Consider the following 18,317-nt stretch of genomic DNA (forward strand, 5'->3'; position numbering starts at 1 on the left):
CCTTTGATTTTTAGTCTCCATACTAAAATATGAGAGATCTACGCATCATGTCTACAGTATCAGAGCATTCCAGCCTTGCTAGTTCAGTTACTCTTGCCAGTGAGGTTGCTACCTTCTGATGTACTCTTTTTCCTCATTATCATCTCTTTCCTTTCGTTTGAAGAATGCCCTTTAGCATTTCTTGTAAGACAATTCCGGTGATGATAAATCATCTCAGCTTTTGATAGTATGGGAATGCCTGTATGCCTCTACATATATTAAGCAATTTTGCTGAATACAGTTTTCTAGGCTAGTCTTCAGTCCAGTGAGAGTTTCACCCTTCTCTCCCCTGGCCTGTAATGTTGCTAGAGTCTTCCACAAGGAGAATTGGGACATCTTTTCTTTGCATGTTTGAGAACTCTGTCTTTATTTTTACGGTTGGAGAGTTTAATCATACTTTGTCTTGGGACAGGTTTAGTAGGGTTGAATCTCACTGTTGGCTTCTGACATCACTGTTCATGAATACTTTTACATTAGACTTGGAAATTTTTCTGTTATTATCACACTGAATATAGTTTTAATCGCTTTGGCATTCTCAAGCCCTTCGTTAACTCCAGTAACCTGGACATTTGTTCTTTTTTGCCCAGAGTTCCCTTAAGCTTTCGACATTCCTCCTGATTCCTTTCTTCCCTTCTCTCTCCTCCATCATGTATTTTCAAATAGTCAGAGAAAACTGATTATTTCTTCTGCTTAGTCTTTTAAAAGATTTATGACTTCTATCATGTTCTAAGTTTCACTTAGTGTACTTTTCCATCCAAGGATTTCAATTTAACTTTTTAAGAGTTATTTCCATCTCTCTATCAAGATTTTCTGTTGGAGTATTAAATAATTTTCTGCGTTCTCTTGAAGCTTATTGAGTGCCCTTAAAATTGCTGTTTTGTATTCTGCATCTGAGCATTTGAAAGCCTCAGGTCCTAGGTGGTTGTTTTCTGGTACTTTATTTTGTTCATTAGGGATGTCACGATTCCCTGAGTATTCTTGATGCTTGTTGATGTACGGCATTGTCTTCATATTGAAGGATTATTTACAATATCTCTGGCTTCATTTGTGACTGTCCTTTCTGAAATTCTAAGCAGTCTGCTAATTTTCTTTGAGCCTTTAAGACTTGTGTTTTAGCTCTAAATGTTCCTTAATTTTGAGGTTTTCCACAGATCTGCTGTCGGGGTGTTGTCATTATTTCATGACAGAACATGCTCCAGGCTCAGATATGTTCAAATATTCAGTTAGTTCTGTTTCAGGATGAACTAGGGAGTATCTACAAATGGACCGTCCATTCCTACAACCTTATTACTGTGGCTGGGGTAGGCCCTAGTACCTAGTCTTGTGATCACCAATACAGAATTCTAGACCATGTCCAGAGCTCACAGCCTACTGAGAAGGGTACAGCATGGGAGTAGAACCAAAGCCCTCACTGCTATGGTGTTTCTGGTGCCACGGTGGACTCACAGCCCAAGGCAGCTGTTACCAACTGGATGTGTGGCTGGTTGGAGGATAAAAAGGATCAGCTGACCCCACAGGATTCCATATATATTACTGTATTATTCCATTTATGAGGGATCCAAAATAATGCAACTTCTAGAAGCAGAGAGTAGGAAGATGTTGGGAAATGGCATTTGTATTTCATAAGGTATAACTTTACAGTTATGCAAGGTGGATCCTAAAGATCTGCTGTGTATCCTAGTGCATACATTTAATGCTGCTGTTTGTGCACAAAATATTTACTAATAGAGTAGATATGTTAAGTGTTCTTATCATAATGAAAATTATTAAGGCCATTTTGTGTAATAGTGGTAAACATTTGATACTGTAGCTATTTAACACTTGCAGTGTGGCTAGTGGAATGTTTAATTTTATTCAATTTTAATTACTTGAAATATATATTATACATATTAAATAGTATATATAAAATTAAAATTTAATATTAAATATATTAAAAATATTTATATTTATGAGTGTACTTATGTGCTCCTAAGTAGATTGTGTGTATATATATATATATATATATCCACATTTAACTAAAAGCTGTCTTATTAGGCAGCGAAATCTTCAAAGCTTAAATCATCTTCTAAATAGCCTGTCAAAAACAAGGCAAATGATATTCAAATATTCTTGGTACAAGATGACTGCAGTTGAATTTAACAGCGAAGTTCACTTCTGTGACTACATGGTTTTATGAACTTTTGAAAACAGGTATAGTCAAGCACTACCAGAATAATAAAGTATAAACATGTTCATCACTGAATAATTCCTGTATAGCGTCTCTGTATCTCTTTTCTTCCCTCACTCTCAGCCTGGAGAACCACTGATCAGATTTTTGTCCCTACAGTTTACTGTACAATATTGTTGCATGATTATGAAGCAGTTTTATACACGTTTCCTTTATTTAGTACTCTGCTTTTAAGAATCACTCATGTGTTTGTGTATCAGTAGTTCATTACACAGTTTATAGAAATCATCTTGGGGTTTTTCATTTTTTCCAGGGAGATTCAACTGTTGATATTACTGCTAAGTGTTTCTTGATTTATCTAAACCACTTGTGATACACCTCTGGGACACATTCTCTTCAGCTCTTACTTAAAGTAGACTACAGCGTTTTGCTTTTTTGTCACCAAAATAATTAGTACTTTTATAACATTGATCCCCACAGAAGAGTTTGGTTTTGTTTTATTTCAATAGATTCCCTTGAGTTTATACTAAGTACAAAGGGATAAGGCTGCAGCATTTCATAAGTGTGTAGTTGGCTACGTGGGATCTCTTTCTTGGAAAGTGTTTATTTTTCAGCAGATGATTTCTTGATTTTATTTTTTTACAGTTATTTTACTTGAGAGAGAACATTTAGCAGAAGGCTTTTGAATGATCATTATTTCAACCATAAGCACAAATTTGAAGAAGTTCAACTTACCTAGAATGAAAGGGAGATCATCATTAAAATGATTGATACCTGAGTTCCAAGTTACACAGTGAGCATGAATTTAAGAGAACATGGAAATTCTTACAGAAGCACAGTGTACGTGTTGCCTCTCCAAAGAAAACTCACTGGGAGTAGATCTCCCGACTGGATAGCAAAATAGGGGCATGAAAGAACATAAAATTGTCATCAGTTTTGTTAGTATACATCTCATTCACAAAGAGAAATAAACGGTAAGCCAAAAGATAGGTTAATTATATTTTAACTTAATTTCAAATCCAGAAACTAAGGTGTATGAACTGTAAATTCAATTCAGAGTGTTGCATTTGAGGATAGAATTTTTAATTTTTAATTCTTTTAAAATTATAAGTTAGTTTCATTGGTATGTATCAATAGGTGTGAAAATGTATTCACAAACTATGGCACCTATGTTTCATTTTCTCTGATTCTATTCATGAAGTAGGTAGATTCTGTTCACGTGAGTGATGTGATACAGAAAAACACTGAGGAACTCTTGCTTATAACCTAAGATAAGATAATTGTTCTAGATCAGAGTACTAAACTCTCCTGGTATAGAAATTGTTTGACTAACTCCAAGAAACTGCTTCAAATAACAAGTAGAGTAAGAGTGGAAGTTTTAGATATAAAACGTGTGTGTGTGTAGATATGTATCAGAAATATATGTGTGCTATCATTTTAAAACACTCAGTAATATCTGTTTAGAAGATAATATTGTACATAAAAATATAAATGTTATCTTCTTCCAAATCAAAAATTCTAAAAGCAGTATATGGAAAAGATAGCAAGATAAATGAGAGAAATGGAAAAGACTAAAGATAAGGAAGAGAGAATAGTGAACATCTCTTTTAAAAGTCCACAAACAAGGCACATGATGAAGTAGTTGACATAGTTAAAGTAATGAGAAGAGCTCGACATAGGACTAAATTGAATTGCTATCTGCAGAAAACAATATAGAAGTTAAAATTTTTACCAGGATATTGAATAGCTTAAAAATATGGAAGAAGTAGGCCGGCGCCGCGGCTCACTAGGCTAATCCTCCGCCTAGCGGCGCCGGCACCCCGGGTTCTAGTCCCGGTCGGGGCGCCGGATTCTGTCCCGGTTGCCCCTCTTCCAGGCCAGCCCTCTGCTGTGGCCAGGGAGTGCAGTGGAGGATGGCCCAGGTGCTTGGGCCCTGCACCCCATGGGAGACCAGGAAAAGCACCTGGCTCCTGGCTCCTGCCATCGGATCAGCGCGGTGCGCCGGCCGCAGCGCGCCGGCCGCGGCGGCCATTGGAGGGTGAACCAACGGCAAAAGGAAGACCTTTCTCTCTGTCTCTCTCTCTCACTGTCCACTCTGCCTGTCAAAAAAAAAAAAAATATGTGGAAGAAGTAAAAAAAATCAAAATTACACAGACACATAAAAATAAATTTCAAAAGGGTGAATGAGAAGAGCACATAGTAATTTTATTGAAATTACAACTTATTGGGGCTGGCACAGTGGCTCACTTGGCTAATCCTCTGCCTGCAGCGCCAGCATCCCACATGGGCGCCAGTTCTATTTCCGGTTGCTCCTCTTCCAGTCCAGCTCTCTGCTGTGGCCCGGGAGGGCAGTGGAGGATGGCCCAAGTGCTTGGGCCCCTGCACCCACATGGGAGACCATGCTTCAGATCGGTGCAGCGCCGGCCATAGCGACCATTTGGGGGGTGAACCAATGGAAGGAAGACCTTTCTCTCTGTCTCTCTTTCTCTCTCTCACTGTCTAACTCATCTGTCAAAAAAAAAAGAAGTTACAACTTATTGATATTTTAGCCTTTATTATGCTTTGTTTGCCTTATTTGGTGGTAATCACTGTCATTTTAATACAAAAAAGCACATCAAGAACTTTTATAATAATGGTGTACTCTCACTGTAGAGAAAATTTCAAAACTCTTGAAACTAACATCTTTACCTGTTAGACACTGATATATCTTCAGTCACTGAAAAGCACAAGACTTGTAATACGGTCATAAATCTTCATTTTCAAACATCATCCTGATGCTTATCCTGGAAAAACAAATCAATTTACTGCAATTTTCCTAGCTATGATCAAAAAAATAGAAAAATGAATTTTAAATAATCACTGTGGTTTGATTTAAAGTATACATGGAAAGCAGCATCCATTTAGGATTGATAGCAAAAATCAATATATACTGATAATATCTATAATTCAGGTTCTGGAGTCAAATTCTTAGGAATTTCACAAAAAGAAGTCATAGATGAGAGGGGATTTTGCATTAATCTATAGTGTGTAAATATGTGTCATATTTAGTTTTAGGCTATAGAAAATATTTCTAAATGGATATATTTGAGAAGATGTATTTTTCTGTGTTAAGTAAGTACTAATACCTATGAGGATACTTTAGAATTTTTGTAGGAAAATGGAATTAAAATATTACATTTGTACAAAACATTTTGAACCCTGTGGCTATATTTCTCATAGCATTCATTTTCCATGAACTTCTTGAAGTCTCCTTCAATGCATAAATATATATGAGTGTCTGTGTCTGTATATGAATATATTCTAATTTTTCTCCTTTTTCCCAAAGCAAATTTGACAAGGCTCACAGAAGAAAAAATGAAGAACCGGTCAATGGAAATCCAGTTCATTCTTTTAGGATTGACAGATAACCCACAGCTGCAAGTTGTGCTTTTTCTGTTTCTATTTCTCAACTACACCTTGAGCCTGATGGGAAATGTGGTCATCATCCTCCTCACTCTTCTGGATCTTCGCCTCAAGACTCCAATGTATTTCTTTCTCCGAAATTTCTCCTTTCTGGAGATCATATTTACAACTGTGTGCATCCCAAGATTCTTGCTAACCATTGTGACTAAAGACAAAACCATCTCCTATAATAATTGCATAGCTCAATTATTTTTTATTCTTCTACTGGGAGTTACAGAGTTTTACCTCCTGGCTGCCATGTCCTATGACCGCTATGTCGCCATCTGCAAACCTCTGCATTACCTGATCATTATGAATGGCAAAGTGTGCTACCAGCTAGTACTCAGCTCCTGGGTAACTGGATTCCTGATCATCTTTCCTCCGTTAGTCTTGGGGCTCAAGCTAGATTTCTGTGCTTCCAAAATAATTGACCACTTTATGTGTGAAACTTCTCCTATCCTGCAAATATCTTGCTCGGATACCCATGTACTAGAGTTGATGTCTTTGGTCTTAGCTCTGGTGACACTTGGGGTCACATTGGTGTTGGTGATTATCTCTTATGCTTGCATCATTAAGACCATTCTGAAATTTCCTTCTGCCCAGCAAAGGAAAAAAGCTTTTTCCACCTGTACTTCCCACATGATTGTGGTCTCCATGACATATGGCAGCTGCATCTTTATGTATATTAAACCATCAGCAAAAGAAAGGGTGACTGTATCCAAAGGTGTTGCTTTGCTGTATACTTCAATTGCCCCTCTTCTGAATCCCTTCATTTATACCCTGAGGAACCAGCAGGTGAAAGATGTCTTCTGGGATGTAAAACAAAAAATCTTGAGCTTTTCAAGAAAAACATTTTAGGGATATCACCCCAAGTACAACTTTACCATAAAATATGGGGAAAAAAAAAGACATTTCATACATTTCTTTCCATCATGTCTTTCTACCTTGTGAATGATCTCATGTAGGAAACTCACTTGAAGAACCTTGTGGCTCTGTTCCACTCTGTTGCACTCCTTTACAGTCTACTCTTTCTTATGAAATACTTCAGTTCTCACTAACGTGACTTCCTTTCCATAATTTTTTCAGAGCTCTGTGTGTGCATGTGTGTGTAACTAACATGAGGTCTCTGTGTACCTGTGTCTGGCTTACTTCAATTAATATAGTGGTGTCCAGCTCCATACATTTTGTTGCAAATGTCAGCATTTCATCCCTTTTGTGGCTAAATAATCTTCCAACGTCATATTTTCTTTTTTATTTTTCTTTTTTTTTTCTTTTTTTGACAGGCAGAGTGGACAGTGAGAGAGAGAGAGACAGAGAGAAAGGTCTTCCTTTGCCGTTGGTTCACCCTCCAATGGCCGCCGCGGCTGGCGCACCATGCTGATCCAATGGCAACAGCCAGGTACTTCTCCTGGTCTCCCATGGGGTGCAGGGCCCAAGCACTTGGGCCATCCTCCACGGCACTCCCTGGCCACAGCAGAGAGCTGGCCTGGAAGAGGGGCAACCGGGACAGAATCCGGCGCCCCGAATGGGACTAGAACTCGGTGTGCCGGTGCCGCAAGGCGGAGGATGAGACTAGTGAGCCGCGGCACCTGCCCATATTTTCTTTTTTCATCTTTTCCATCAGTGGACACGTAGGTTGATCCCATATCTTGGCTATTGTTAATATTGCTGTAATGGACTGGGGAGTTCAAGTATCTTATATGCTGATTTAATTTCAGGTATGTACAAAGAAGTGAGAAGCTGGGTCATACGATAAAACTAACTTTAGTGTTTTGAGTACCTGCCATATTATTACACATATTATTTTATTTCTTCAATTATTATTTGGGAAACCTAGATAGACACACACAGAGAGAGAGAGAGAGAGAGAAACAAGCTGCTGACTGTTGCTTGCCTAGCAATCAATGACAAGGGCTGGGTCAGGCCGAAGACAAAAGCTGAGAACTCAATCCAGGTTGTCCACATTACACAAGTCATCCCTGCTGTCTCCCAGGGTTTGCATTAGCAGGGAGATGGAATTGGGAGCTGGAACCAGAATGTGAACCTAGGTACTCTGATATGGGATGTGGGTGTCTTCTTAGTCCCATTTTTTTTTTCATTTTTATTTGAAAGATCAAGAGACAGAGACAAATAGACATAGAGAGACCTTCCATACTCTAGTTCACTTCCCAACTGCTCAAAACAGTGATGGTTGGGCCAAGCTGAAACCGGGAGCCCAGAACTCAACCCAGATCTCCCACATGAGTAACAGGGACCCAAATACTTGAGCTATCTCCTGATATATCCCAGTGTGTGTGCTAGCAGAGAGCTGCAATCAGAATCAGAGCCAGGGCTCAAACCTAACCTCTCTGACTTGAGATACAGCCTCACAACACCGCTTTAACCAGCTACACCAAATGCCCACCAACTATTCTCCAGTTTTATACAATCCTTCCCTTTTGCTATCTGTTTCTAGAAACCATGACTTGAATAAAGCCCACCTGGTGCAACTGTAACTGGCTGTATGGAATTTTTTGGGTAACTGAATATATCAAAACTATGTAGCTGCCATTTCCCAGGTACCCTGTGGGGCTCAATCCTTATCTTTAAAAAGCTTTCACTTGGGGCAGGTGCTGTGGCACAGCAGGTTAAAGCCCTAGCCTGAAGAAGCAGCATCCCATATGGACGCCAGTTCTAGTCCCGGCTGTTCCACTTCCAATACAGCTCTCTGCTAAGGCCTGGGAAAGCAGTGGAAGATGGCCCAAGTCCCTGGGCCCCAGCACCCACGTGGGAGACCTGGAAGAAGCTCCTGGCTTGGAATCAGCACAGCTCCGGCCATTGGGGCCATCTGGAGAGTGAACCAGTAGATGGAAGGCCACAGCAGAGAGCTGGCCTGGAAGAGGGGCAACCGGGACAGAATCCGGTACCCCGACTGGGACTAGAACCCGGTGTGCCGGTGCTGCAAGGCGGAGGATTAGCCTAGTGAGCCACGGCGCTGGCCAGCAATAGTTCTTGAAGGTCTCTGTATTCAGACTGGTGAACAAATGTGAAATCCACTTAGTTGCACTAACTGAGAAGGACACACTTTACCACTAAGACTATTGGTGGACACCTTCGCAGGAATCACAGAAAGTCACTTCCATCTCCCACTAAGCTTACCAGAATTTTTCTTTCCAGAGCTTCACCAAGAAATCTTTAGTGTTAGTGTTAGTGTGCTCGGATTTCTGTCTGGTCTTTGGACATGTGATCCCTAAGTTCTTCAGGAGCAGGATGATTGCTAGTTCCTACTGCATTCAAAAAAGTGAATAGAAGGAGTTAATTTGGACTGAGTTGTGCCCCTCAATGAGGAACAAGAGGCATGTTGCTTTTCCTGCACCCTTCTGTTCCGCCATGAACACACTCTGCAGCTTCGTGGCCTTGCAGGGCGGGAGTTCAGGAAGGGAGTCACCAAGACGTAAGACGGCAACTCTTTTCAATTGAGTCAGATTTGTCAGACAGTTTACATCCAAAGGACATTATTGAAGGACAGGGACTTTCAGGAATCAGCATTTCTGAACGCGGGATGCACTCACTTTTCATACTGATGAAGGTCAGTGACTGTCTTTTGGAGAGATTACTTAGAGAATTATACCAAGGCGTTGGGAGAAAGGAGGGGAAACTGGCTGTCAAAGACACCAGACACATTGCTAAATGACTTCAGCAAAAAAAGAACAAGCACGGACACAGGTAATCATTGGGGTGAACCTCAAGAATATGATACTGAGTAAGATAAACCAGACCTCAAGTTCCTATTAGGTGGTTTCTTTTACAAGAAATTCTCTAAAAGACAAAACTGGGGCCAGTGCTGTCTTGTAGCCGGTAAAGCCGCCGCCTCTAGTGCTGGTATCCCATTGAAGTCCTGGCTGCTCCTCTTCTAATTAAGCTCTCTGCTATGTCCTGGGAAAGCAGTGGAAGATGGCCCAAGTCCTTTGGCCCCTACACCTGCATGGGAGACCCGGAAGATCCTGGCTCCTGGCTTCAGATTGGCGCAGCTCTGGCCATTGGGGCCAATTGGAGAGTGAACCAGCAGATGGAAAACCCCTCTCTCTCTCTCTCTGCCTCTCCTTCTCTTTCTGTGTAACTCTAACTTTCAAATAAATAAATAAATCTTTTAAAAAAGACAAAACTGATCTATTATGAGTGGAAACACATCAATGTGTACCCTAGTTGAACATCATATGGAGGTGGCCTGTGGGCAAGGAAATGACTATGAAGACACAAAGTGGACTAAGAAGTACAATGCCAATGTTCTGTAGATTTCTACATGAGTGTGAATATGTGTTTAAATGTATTGGTTCAAAATGATTATATTCTGCTTTATGTAAGATATACTTAATTTGTCAAACATGATAAAAGCAGAAGTAGTAAAGAAACTTCTAGTTTACAAATTATTTAAATATATGGGAAATACCCCATGTATAAAGAAATACTCCAGTTGTAGGTAAATTATACTTTGACTCTTTCATAGATTACTATCAATTGATTGTAGGCTTCAGACAGTCTATAAGACAACATAAGCAATCAGAATGAAAGCCTAGAAGTCAATTATGGTATCAGAAAACAACAACTGGTAAGATGTGCAAACTGAGTCTGGCATTGTGGAGCACCTTACATATACGCGGATTTTGTCTCATTGGTGTGAACATGACAAACTCTTTGAAGTATATCCTTGAGAGCTTCTTTTACCTGCTGGTTCCTTAGGGTGTAAATGAAGGGGTTGAGTAACGGGGCAATGGAGGTGTTGAGCACTGCTATTCCTTTAGTTAAAGTTACCCTTTCCTTTGCTGATGGTTTCATGTACATGAAGATACAGCTCCCATAAGTAATAGAGACGACCACCATGTGGGAGGAACAGGTGGAAAAGGCCTTGGTCCTTTGTTGAGCAGAAGGAAATTTTAGGATGGTTTTGATGATGTGGGTATAGGAGAGGACCACTAACAACAGCGTGACCACAAGTGTCACCACAGCTAAAACAAAAGCCATCAATTCTAGGAAATGTGTGTCTGTGCATGAGAGTTGCAGGATAGGAGAAGTGTCACATAGGAAGTGATCGATAGTTTTGGAAGCACAGAAGTCTAGCTTGAGCCCCAAGACTAACAGAGGGAAGATGATCAGGAATCCAGTTACCCAGGAGCCGAGTACAAGTTGGTAGCACATTCTGCTGTTCATAATGATTGGGTAATGCAGCGGTTTGCAGATGGCGACGTAGCGGTCATAGGACATGGCAGCCAGGAGGTAAAACTCTGTGATGCTATTAAAAAAAAGAAGAACAGTTGAGCTGCACAGCTATTGTAGGAAATGGTTCTGTCCCCAGTCAGAATGCTTATCAGGAACCGTGGAATGCAGGCTGTCGTAAAGGAAATCTCTAAGAAGGAGAAATTTCGGAGGAAGAAATACATAGGAGTCTTGAGGCGGGGATCCAGCAGGGTGAGGAGGAGGATGGCTGAGTTCCCCATCAGGCTCAAGATGTAATTGGAAAACAGAAACAGGAAAATCACAATTTGTAGCACAGGGTCATCTGTCAGTCCCAGTAGAATGAACTCTATCTCCTCTGATTGATTTTTCATTTCTCCTTTGTCTTGTCAGATCTACACAAAATAAAAACTAGTATCACCAGCAAAAAAAAAGACATTTCTTAACTTTAAGCCACAGAAAATTTCCTATACAGAAGCTTACATATGAGCACATACTTTTGTAAATCAACCTAGAGATCACCACAATGTCCTAGAACCCATCAATCACATTTATAAGGACAGCAAGAGAGTCTTCCAAATTACGTATGTCCTCCTTACCACTTTCCAGAATGCTTGGTATCAGTCATTAGAAATGTAGTTCTGGGGCTGGCACTGTGGCATAGTGGGTGGGGTTGCCGCCTGCAGTGCCGGCAACCTATATGGGTGCCCATTAGACTCCCGGCTACTCTACTTCCGATCTAGCTATCTGCTATGGCCTGGGAGGGCAGTGGAGAATGGCCCAAGTCCTTGGGCCCCTGCATCCACGGGGGAGACCTGGAAGAAGCTCCTGGCTCCTGGTTTCAGATCAGCATAGCTCCAGCTGTTGCAGCCAATTGGGGGGTGAACCAGTGGATAGAAGACTTCTCTCTCTCTCTCTCTCTCTCTCTCTCTGCCTCTCCTTCTCTCTGTGTGTAACTCTTTCAAATAAATAAATCTTTTTTAAAAAAAAGAAATACAGTTCCACATTTTGGTTAGTGTTAATTTGTGATCTTTTAAACATTTTATCTCAATAGATCATTTATGTGTTAAATTTTTTGAATTTCTGAACTTAAGTGATATCTCAAGTAATTTATTACCTGAACAACACAAAGGATATAGGAAATAATTTTTATCCCATTTGGCATAATAATTAGCAACTTAAGGATTAACGTAGTAGTACAAGAAAATTCTAAGAGAGAACAGTTCAAACAGAAAACTACAAAGGAACTTAAACCGAGTCTCTGCTGTAGGATGATCATGATCCCATCACCAGTGGTGTTTGTGAATATAATCAAAAATAAAGAAGTTGACAACTTTAAAAAGTGAATAATCATTGGCCGGCGCCGCGGCTCACTAGGCTAATCCTCCGCCTAGCGGCGCTGGCACCCCGGGTTCTAGTCCCGGTCGGGGCGCCGGATTCTGTCCCGGTTGCCCCTCTTCCAGGCCAGCCCTCTGCTGTGGCCAGGGAGTGCAGTGGAGGATGGCCCAGGTGCTTGGGCCCTGCACTCCATGGGAGACCAGGAAAAGCACCTGGCTCCTGGCTCCTGCCATCGGATCAGCGCGGTGCGCCGGCCGCAGCGCGCCGGCCGCGGCGGCCATTGGAGGGTGAACCAACGGCAAAGGAAGACCTTTCTCTCTGTCTCTCTCTCTCACTGTCCACTCTGCCTGTCAAAAAAAAATAAAAATAAAAAAAAAAGTGAATAATCATTTACACTGGCTGAAATAAAGACTGCTTCTCTTTTGTAGTTTCCTGTTTTTGTATTCTGACTCCTACACGGTCTTAATAAACAAAACCAACAAGATCATTATAGAAAACAGTATGACAAGTAGTATGTACACTAAATTGCACAAACTGGGGGCAGACGTCTCAATGCCCTAGGCTCAGCCAGTACTTGGGGTGCTCATATCCCATATGGGAACACTCATTCCAGATGTGGTTCCTCCACTTCCTATCCAATTATCTGCTAATGTGCCTGTGAAGGCAATGGATAATCATGCAAGTGCTTGTGTTCCTGCCACTCATGTGGGAGACCCAGATGGGTTCCTGGCTCTTGGCTTTGGGCTGGTGCAACCATGGCTGTTGTGAGCATTCGTGGAGTGAACCAGGGGATGGGAGATTCTCTCTCTCTCTCTCTCTCTCTCTCTCTCACACACACACACACACACAATTTCAAATAAAAGTAAAAAAATCTTTAAAAAACAAACTTTTGAAAATGAGCCAAGTGGTATTTGACATATAGCAATGCAATACTAAGTCATATTTTCCAGAAAATTGTGCTTGTACAATGATCACATAAGAATAGTGACAATTTATCATTTTTGCATGAATAATTCAGGAGCTCAAGAATCTTATAAATGCACTTTTCACAGTATAATTTTCAAAAGTTGAAATAGTGTATCATTTCCTGATCAAATTTAGTTGTAAAGTAGAACCAAAAGGATATATTATAGCAATCTATATTTAATGCTTAAAACCATATCCAGAGAAATAAATCTAAATTAAGTCAATAACCAAAAATTTCTCTATTTTACTATTTAACTCCATGAACCAAAGCTCAACAACTTGATTCTTGATTTCTTGATTCAGTGAAATTGATTGTTAGATATATCTGTCAATGTCAGAAATAGGGAAAATCTTTTTGCTTTTCTTGTGAGGATTTTTATCCCCTCATTTCTGAAGATACATCACTTTCTTCCCCATATCATTTCATTATGAATAGTCTAGAAATGCTACATAGATAAAAAGAAATAATCACTTGTTTTATAGTTACAGTTTTGAATACAAATAGGGCCTGGTAACATTCAGAGAAATTTTGTAGAAGCAAATAAATGTACAAATCAGTTCAGGACATATTTTGATAAAGGAAAAATAAAATGAAAAAGGAAGATAATGGGTTCTGGAAGTCTTTATATATGTTTTTTAAAATTCAGAGAAAGAGTTCAAGGAAAAAAAAGATTTAAATTGTGTAAGTAAACTTGTAATTATAGGAGTAATATAAAGAAAATGTTTCATACAGAATTCAATACAGAATCATTTCCTAAAGTGTAGAATGAACACACCAAAAATATTTTAAACTGACAAAAACTAAACAGAGAAATTTGAAATTTAGTAAGTTTCAAACTCACAATGGGTGGTGGGTTCACTATTGAGACAAATTTTGGATAGTATATACAGCCCTACAAAAATAATGATATTCAAATGTCAGACAAATAAGAAATTAAAATTAAGTAATAATAATGCATGAATCTACTGTGAACTGAATATGTAACAACCATTATTCTCAATTATTTATATATTTCATGCTGGACAAAGTGATTAAATACAAACAGTAGAGCTGTATTGAGGTTTGCATTTAGATCAGGGGAACAGATCAATAGAAGCTATTTTCAGAAGTCATGATTTAGAAGACAAGTTATGGGCATTTTTGTAAAAGCAATTAGCATCAACTCTAGGAAAAATTGCTTCTTAGGAGTTTCTATCATCAAATCAAATCATTTTTCAAAACCATTTAAAATTAAGATCATTCAAAAATGGAAAATATGTAAAATCATGTGTTTATGCACTGAAGATATTAGCAAACTTAGCTTCAGGTTCTGAAATATAATTGTTTAGAAAACATATCACATGCAGAAATAAATATATAAAGAACCAAAAGCTAAAAAATGTGAAAAGTCTTTCCAGTGTTAGTACAGACATTTTAGGAGGAGATACCTGATTCAACGGATCCTCGGTCGGTTCCTAAAAGGATATCGAAAGATGACGCGGATATTCCAGGCAGATGGAGCAGCAAGAACAAGAGAGGAGCGAGTGGCTCAAGCATGGCTTGTTTGAAAACAGTATTAGGGTTCTTCCATTTAATCATCTCTGATAGAACCGTAGACTAATGGAAAATACAGCGCAACTCTGCCTGGATTTATTTAGTCTAGCACACTTAGGTCATTGTGCAGCAATACATTACAACATGTTCTCATTTGCACCAACCAGCCCATGGCAACATTGGTACACATGAATGATTATTTAATGTATCAAGTACAGTTTCATCATATCAAGCCATTGGTTCACCCTGATTCAACAATTATGTCTGCCATCTGTCCCTTTACGTCCACTGTATAGGAAAACAATGCAAATCACATTATGAAATCAACAGAATACAAGCCAAAGAACTTAATTTTATTTAGTTTTGTTAGATATCACAAATATCTGATCAATAATTAAGATAAAAAGTCTTTTGAATTGAAATAATTATTGCATATTATTTGCAATATTTCACCAACCAGCATCTATAAGTCAAAATGTGAAAGGTGGTAATAAGATTAAACATTTAATAGTTTAGCAGATCCTATTATAAATTCTTTTTTAAATAAATATATTTATCCCTATAAAGAGAACAGATTTCATGTGTTTCATGTATATATACAATTCTGTACGTACACACATTTGGGCAAACTATCTTCCCATCAACACTGAACTCACCATCGTGGTAAACACAGAACACTGATGTCTTTTCATTCTACTTTAAAACCTATGACTGAGTTACATGTTGTCTTACAAATATTTTCTTTGAGCAAATCATGATGCAATACTAGGAGACCATTAAATTTTCCTTCTTTTTGCAATTTACTACAATTTGCTCATGTTAAGTATTGCATACCTTTCAGAATACGACACTGTGCAATACAAAAATTAACTGTCTGCTAAAACTGTGGAGAATGTATGCTTCCTGTGTCTTACAGGAAAATATTTAACAACAACAAAGAATTCTCAGGGCAACTGAGATTCATGAACATCATTTCCTTAGGGGTTGCCAAATTGTGTATTGCAGAAGTGCAGTCTGCAGACATAAACATACATGAACGCAAGCACACATTTCCTTCTGTTAACCATGCTTCCAGAGGTTTCAGTAAACAATGCCATGAGATTTGATTGCCTAATGCATGTCATTCTTTGGAAATCTCAGATATATAGCTGAGGATATAGAAACAGAAAGAAAGAAGGATTTTTTACATGGATATAAAAAGTGAGAGTAGAAGACAGAAAATACAACCTGATGAAGACAAATCTATCTCAAGCTAAATGTGTTATAAATACTACTTTATCCATTTTACAATACATTCTCTGAAACACTCCAATTTATGAAATTTTTTTGTAACTACGTAGTTGTTCTTTGTGAGGATATACCAGACCTTATGTAACTGCTGTTTATATGCAGGCTGGTAGATTGCTTCCAACTTTGAGAATTACAAAAAAAGTACAAATGAATAAAACCACACATGCATTTTTATAAAACAGTTTTCATGATGTTGAAAGTCATAATGTTAATCCTTCAAGGTATATTTCTATAATTAGATTGATGAATCAAAAGGATATCCTGTATACTTTTTTAAGCCATTACTAAGATGTATGAAAGGACATCAAAAAATACAGACATAATGTAATTAAAAGATAAGCTTATTTTAGTACAAATTTTTAAATTTATAAATGAATTGAATATATAGTCATATATATTGATGTATTTACTAATTGTCTATATTCATCTTAAGCTCATTTTTTCTATTAAGTTTTCCCTATTTCATTCCACTTTGGAAAAATTGGATTTCCACATGCAAAAGTTTGAAACAAGACCCTTACTTTACGTGCTACACAAAAATCAATTAGCAATGGGTGATAGTTTTATTGAGTTTTGAAGAATCCAACAGAAAGTAAAAATTATACTGAGACTAAAATATGCATGAAGAAAGAAGACTAATGCATAAACATTTGAAAATAACACAGAGGTAGTAGATAACTCAACACATTTACAGAGTAAGTATTATCTAATGAGTAGCAAAGGGCTTTGAAATACTCGGCTGGGTTCAGTAAAAGCTTTGCCACACACTGGGACCCTGCAGGTGTTATGCAAATTTTATGCCTCAGTTTCTCCATTTAGTAGAAACCAGTTATTAGAAGTGTTTCCTGTTCTGTAAAAGATGACAGTGAAATTCTGAACAATTCAATAATGTGGTACAACCAGCGCTTGATCTCGTGATGTGGGTAAAGCAACAAGAAGTCTGGAGAAGTCAAAATCTCAAACCATGAAGAGACTTTGCACATCAGAATAGCATTTAAATTTTTTTAATCATATAAGGTGAACAAATGCCATGTATTCCATATATATGGATTTAAGAGCATAACGTGCTTCCCAGCCTGCCCTCCCTCCCACCCATGCTCCCATCCACTCTCCTCCTTCTTTCTTATTTTTTCGTTTAATTTTTACAATGACATATTTTCAGTTTATTTAATAAACACAGATTTATAGGGCCACTAAATAAATAATTCAACAAGTAGTAAATAGAAAACCACTGTTCCTCAAGAGTGTAGACAAGGGCTGTAAACAATAATCGAATCTCACAATGTCAACTTTGCTCATTAAAACAGAAGAATATTTTGGCACTTAAATCTGCTTAACAGTAATTTCCAAAGATTTTCTTCACAAGAAGCACTAAGAGAGTTTTGGAAATGTTACTGTTTCCTTTCTTCCTTTGTTTTTAATTGACACGTAAAAAATACACATATGGATGGGTAACAGCATGATGTGGTGTGTGTGGATATATTGCCTAATGATGAAATCAGAATATTCACTATAGCTATTGCCTCATACTTTTATCATTTCTTTGTGGAATATCAAGTTACCATCTGTGGGGAGCAACTCGAACTAGACTGTTACTGGAATTAAGACTTATTCTATGTATCTGCTCTCCCACAATATGGCGCTGAGAAGGGAGAAACAGCTTCTACACAGCTGCCTCCAGTTCAACCAATAAACTGTAGGACTTACTCCTGATTGGAGGAGAGCAGCGTACTCGGCGTGTGGGTAGCAGAGTTGGGATTGGTGGAAGAGGACTATAAAGGAGGAGAGAGACAATATGCACCAGGAACATCTAAGGGGAACATCTATCTGAAGGAACACCTGTGCAGCCCCCGAGAGAGCCGGCCGGCGGTGTGCCGCTCCCCCGCGGAAGTGGGGAAGGTGGCAGGGGGAGCCGCCCTTCCACGGAGGTGGAAGGGTCGGTAGCCAACCCGGGAAGAACCAGCAGCAAACCCGGGGTAGGCCGAGCAGACAAAAGAACAGCTCAGGGTCCTGTGTCGTTCCTCCACGAAGATGGGGAGCGACAACCATCCCTAGGCTTCTGAGTCATTATTTGTATGTCTGGGCTTTAACATTCTGTTTAACATACTCCAATCTCTCCCTACATCTCTCAGCTTCTGATAACCACAATTATATTTTTAACATCTATGAGATAACATATTTTAGACCCCACATACTAGTGAGATCATGTGATAAATGTTGCTCTGTGCTTGACTTATTTCAATTAACATAATGACCTCCAACTGGAACCATTGAGCAAATGTCAAGATTTCATGTTTCATCATTTCTGAGTAATATCCCATTGTGTGTATA

The 18,317-nt window shown here is 38.9% G+C and overlaps 1 protein-coding gene and 1 pseudogene across 1 annotated transcript; one reads left to right on the forward strand and one right to left on the reverse strand.

Moving 5' to 3' along the window:
• Positions 1-5,551: 5,551 nt before the first annotated feature.
• On the forward strand, positions 5,552-6,505 carry LOC100337716 (olfactory receptor 6C6). Its single transcript, XM_008256710.3, has one exon. It carries the CDS (start codon positions 5,561-5,563, stop codon positions 6,503-6,505), a length of 945 nt encoding a protein of 314 aa, XP_008254932.2. The 5' UTR covers positions 5,552-5,560.
• A 164-nt stretch (positions 6,506-6,669) lies between these two features.
• LOC100337970 (olfactory receptor 6C6-like) lies at positions 6,670-11,232 on the reverse strand (annotated as a pseudogene).
• Positions 11,233-18,317: the final 7,085 nt, after the last annotated feature.

Source organism: Oryctolagus cuniculus, chromosome 11, assembly GCF_051225735.1.
Source record: "Oryctolagus cuniculus isolate XC-2025 breed Fujian yellow rabbit chromosome 11, ASM5122573v1, whole genome shotgun sequence".
Lineage (NCBI taxonomy): Eukaryota > Metazoa > Chordata > Mammalia > Lagomorpha > Leporidae > Oryctolagus > Oryctolagus cuniculus.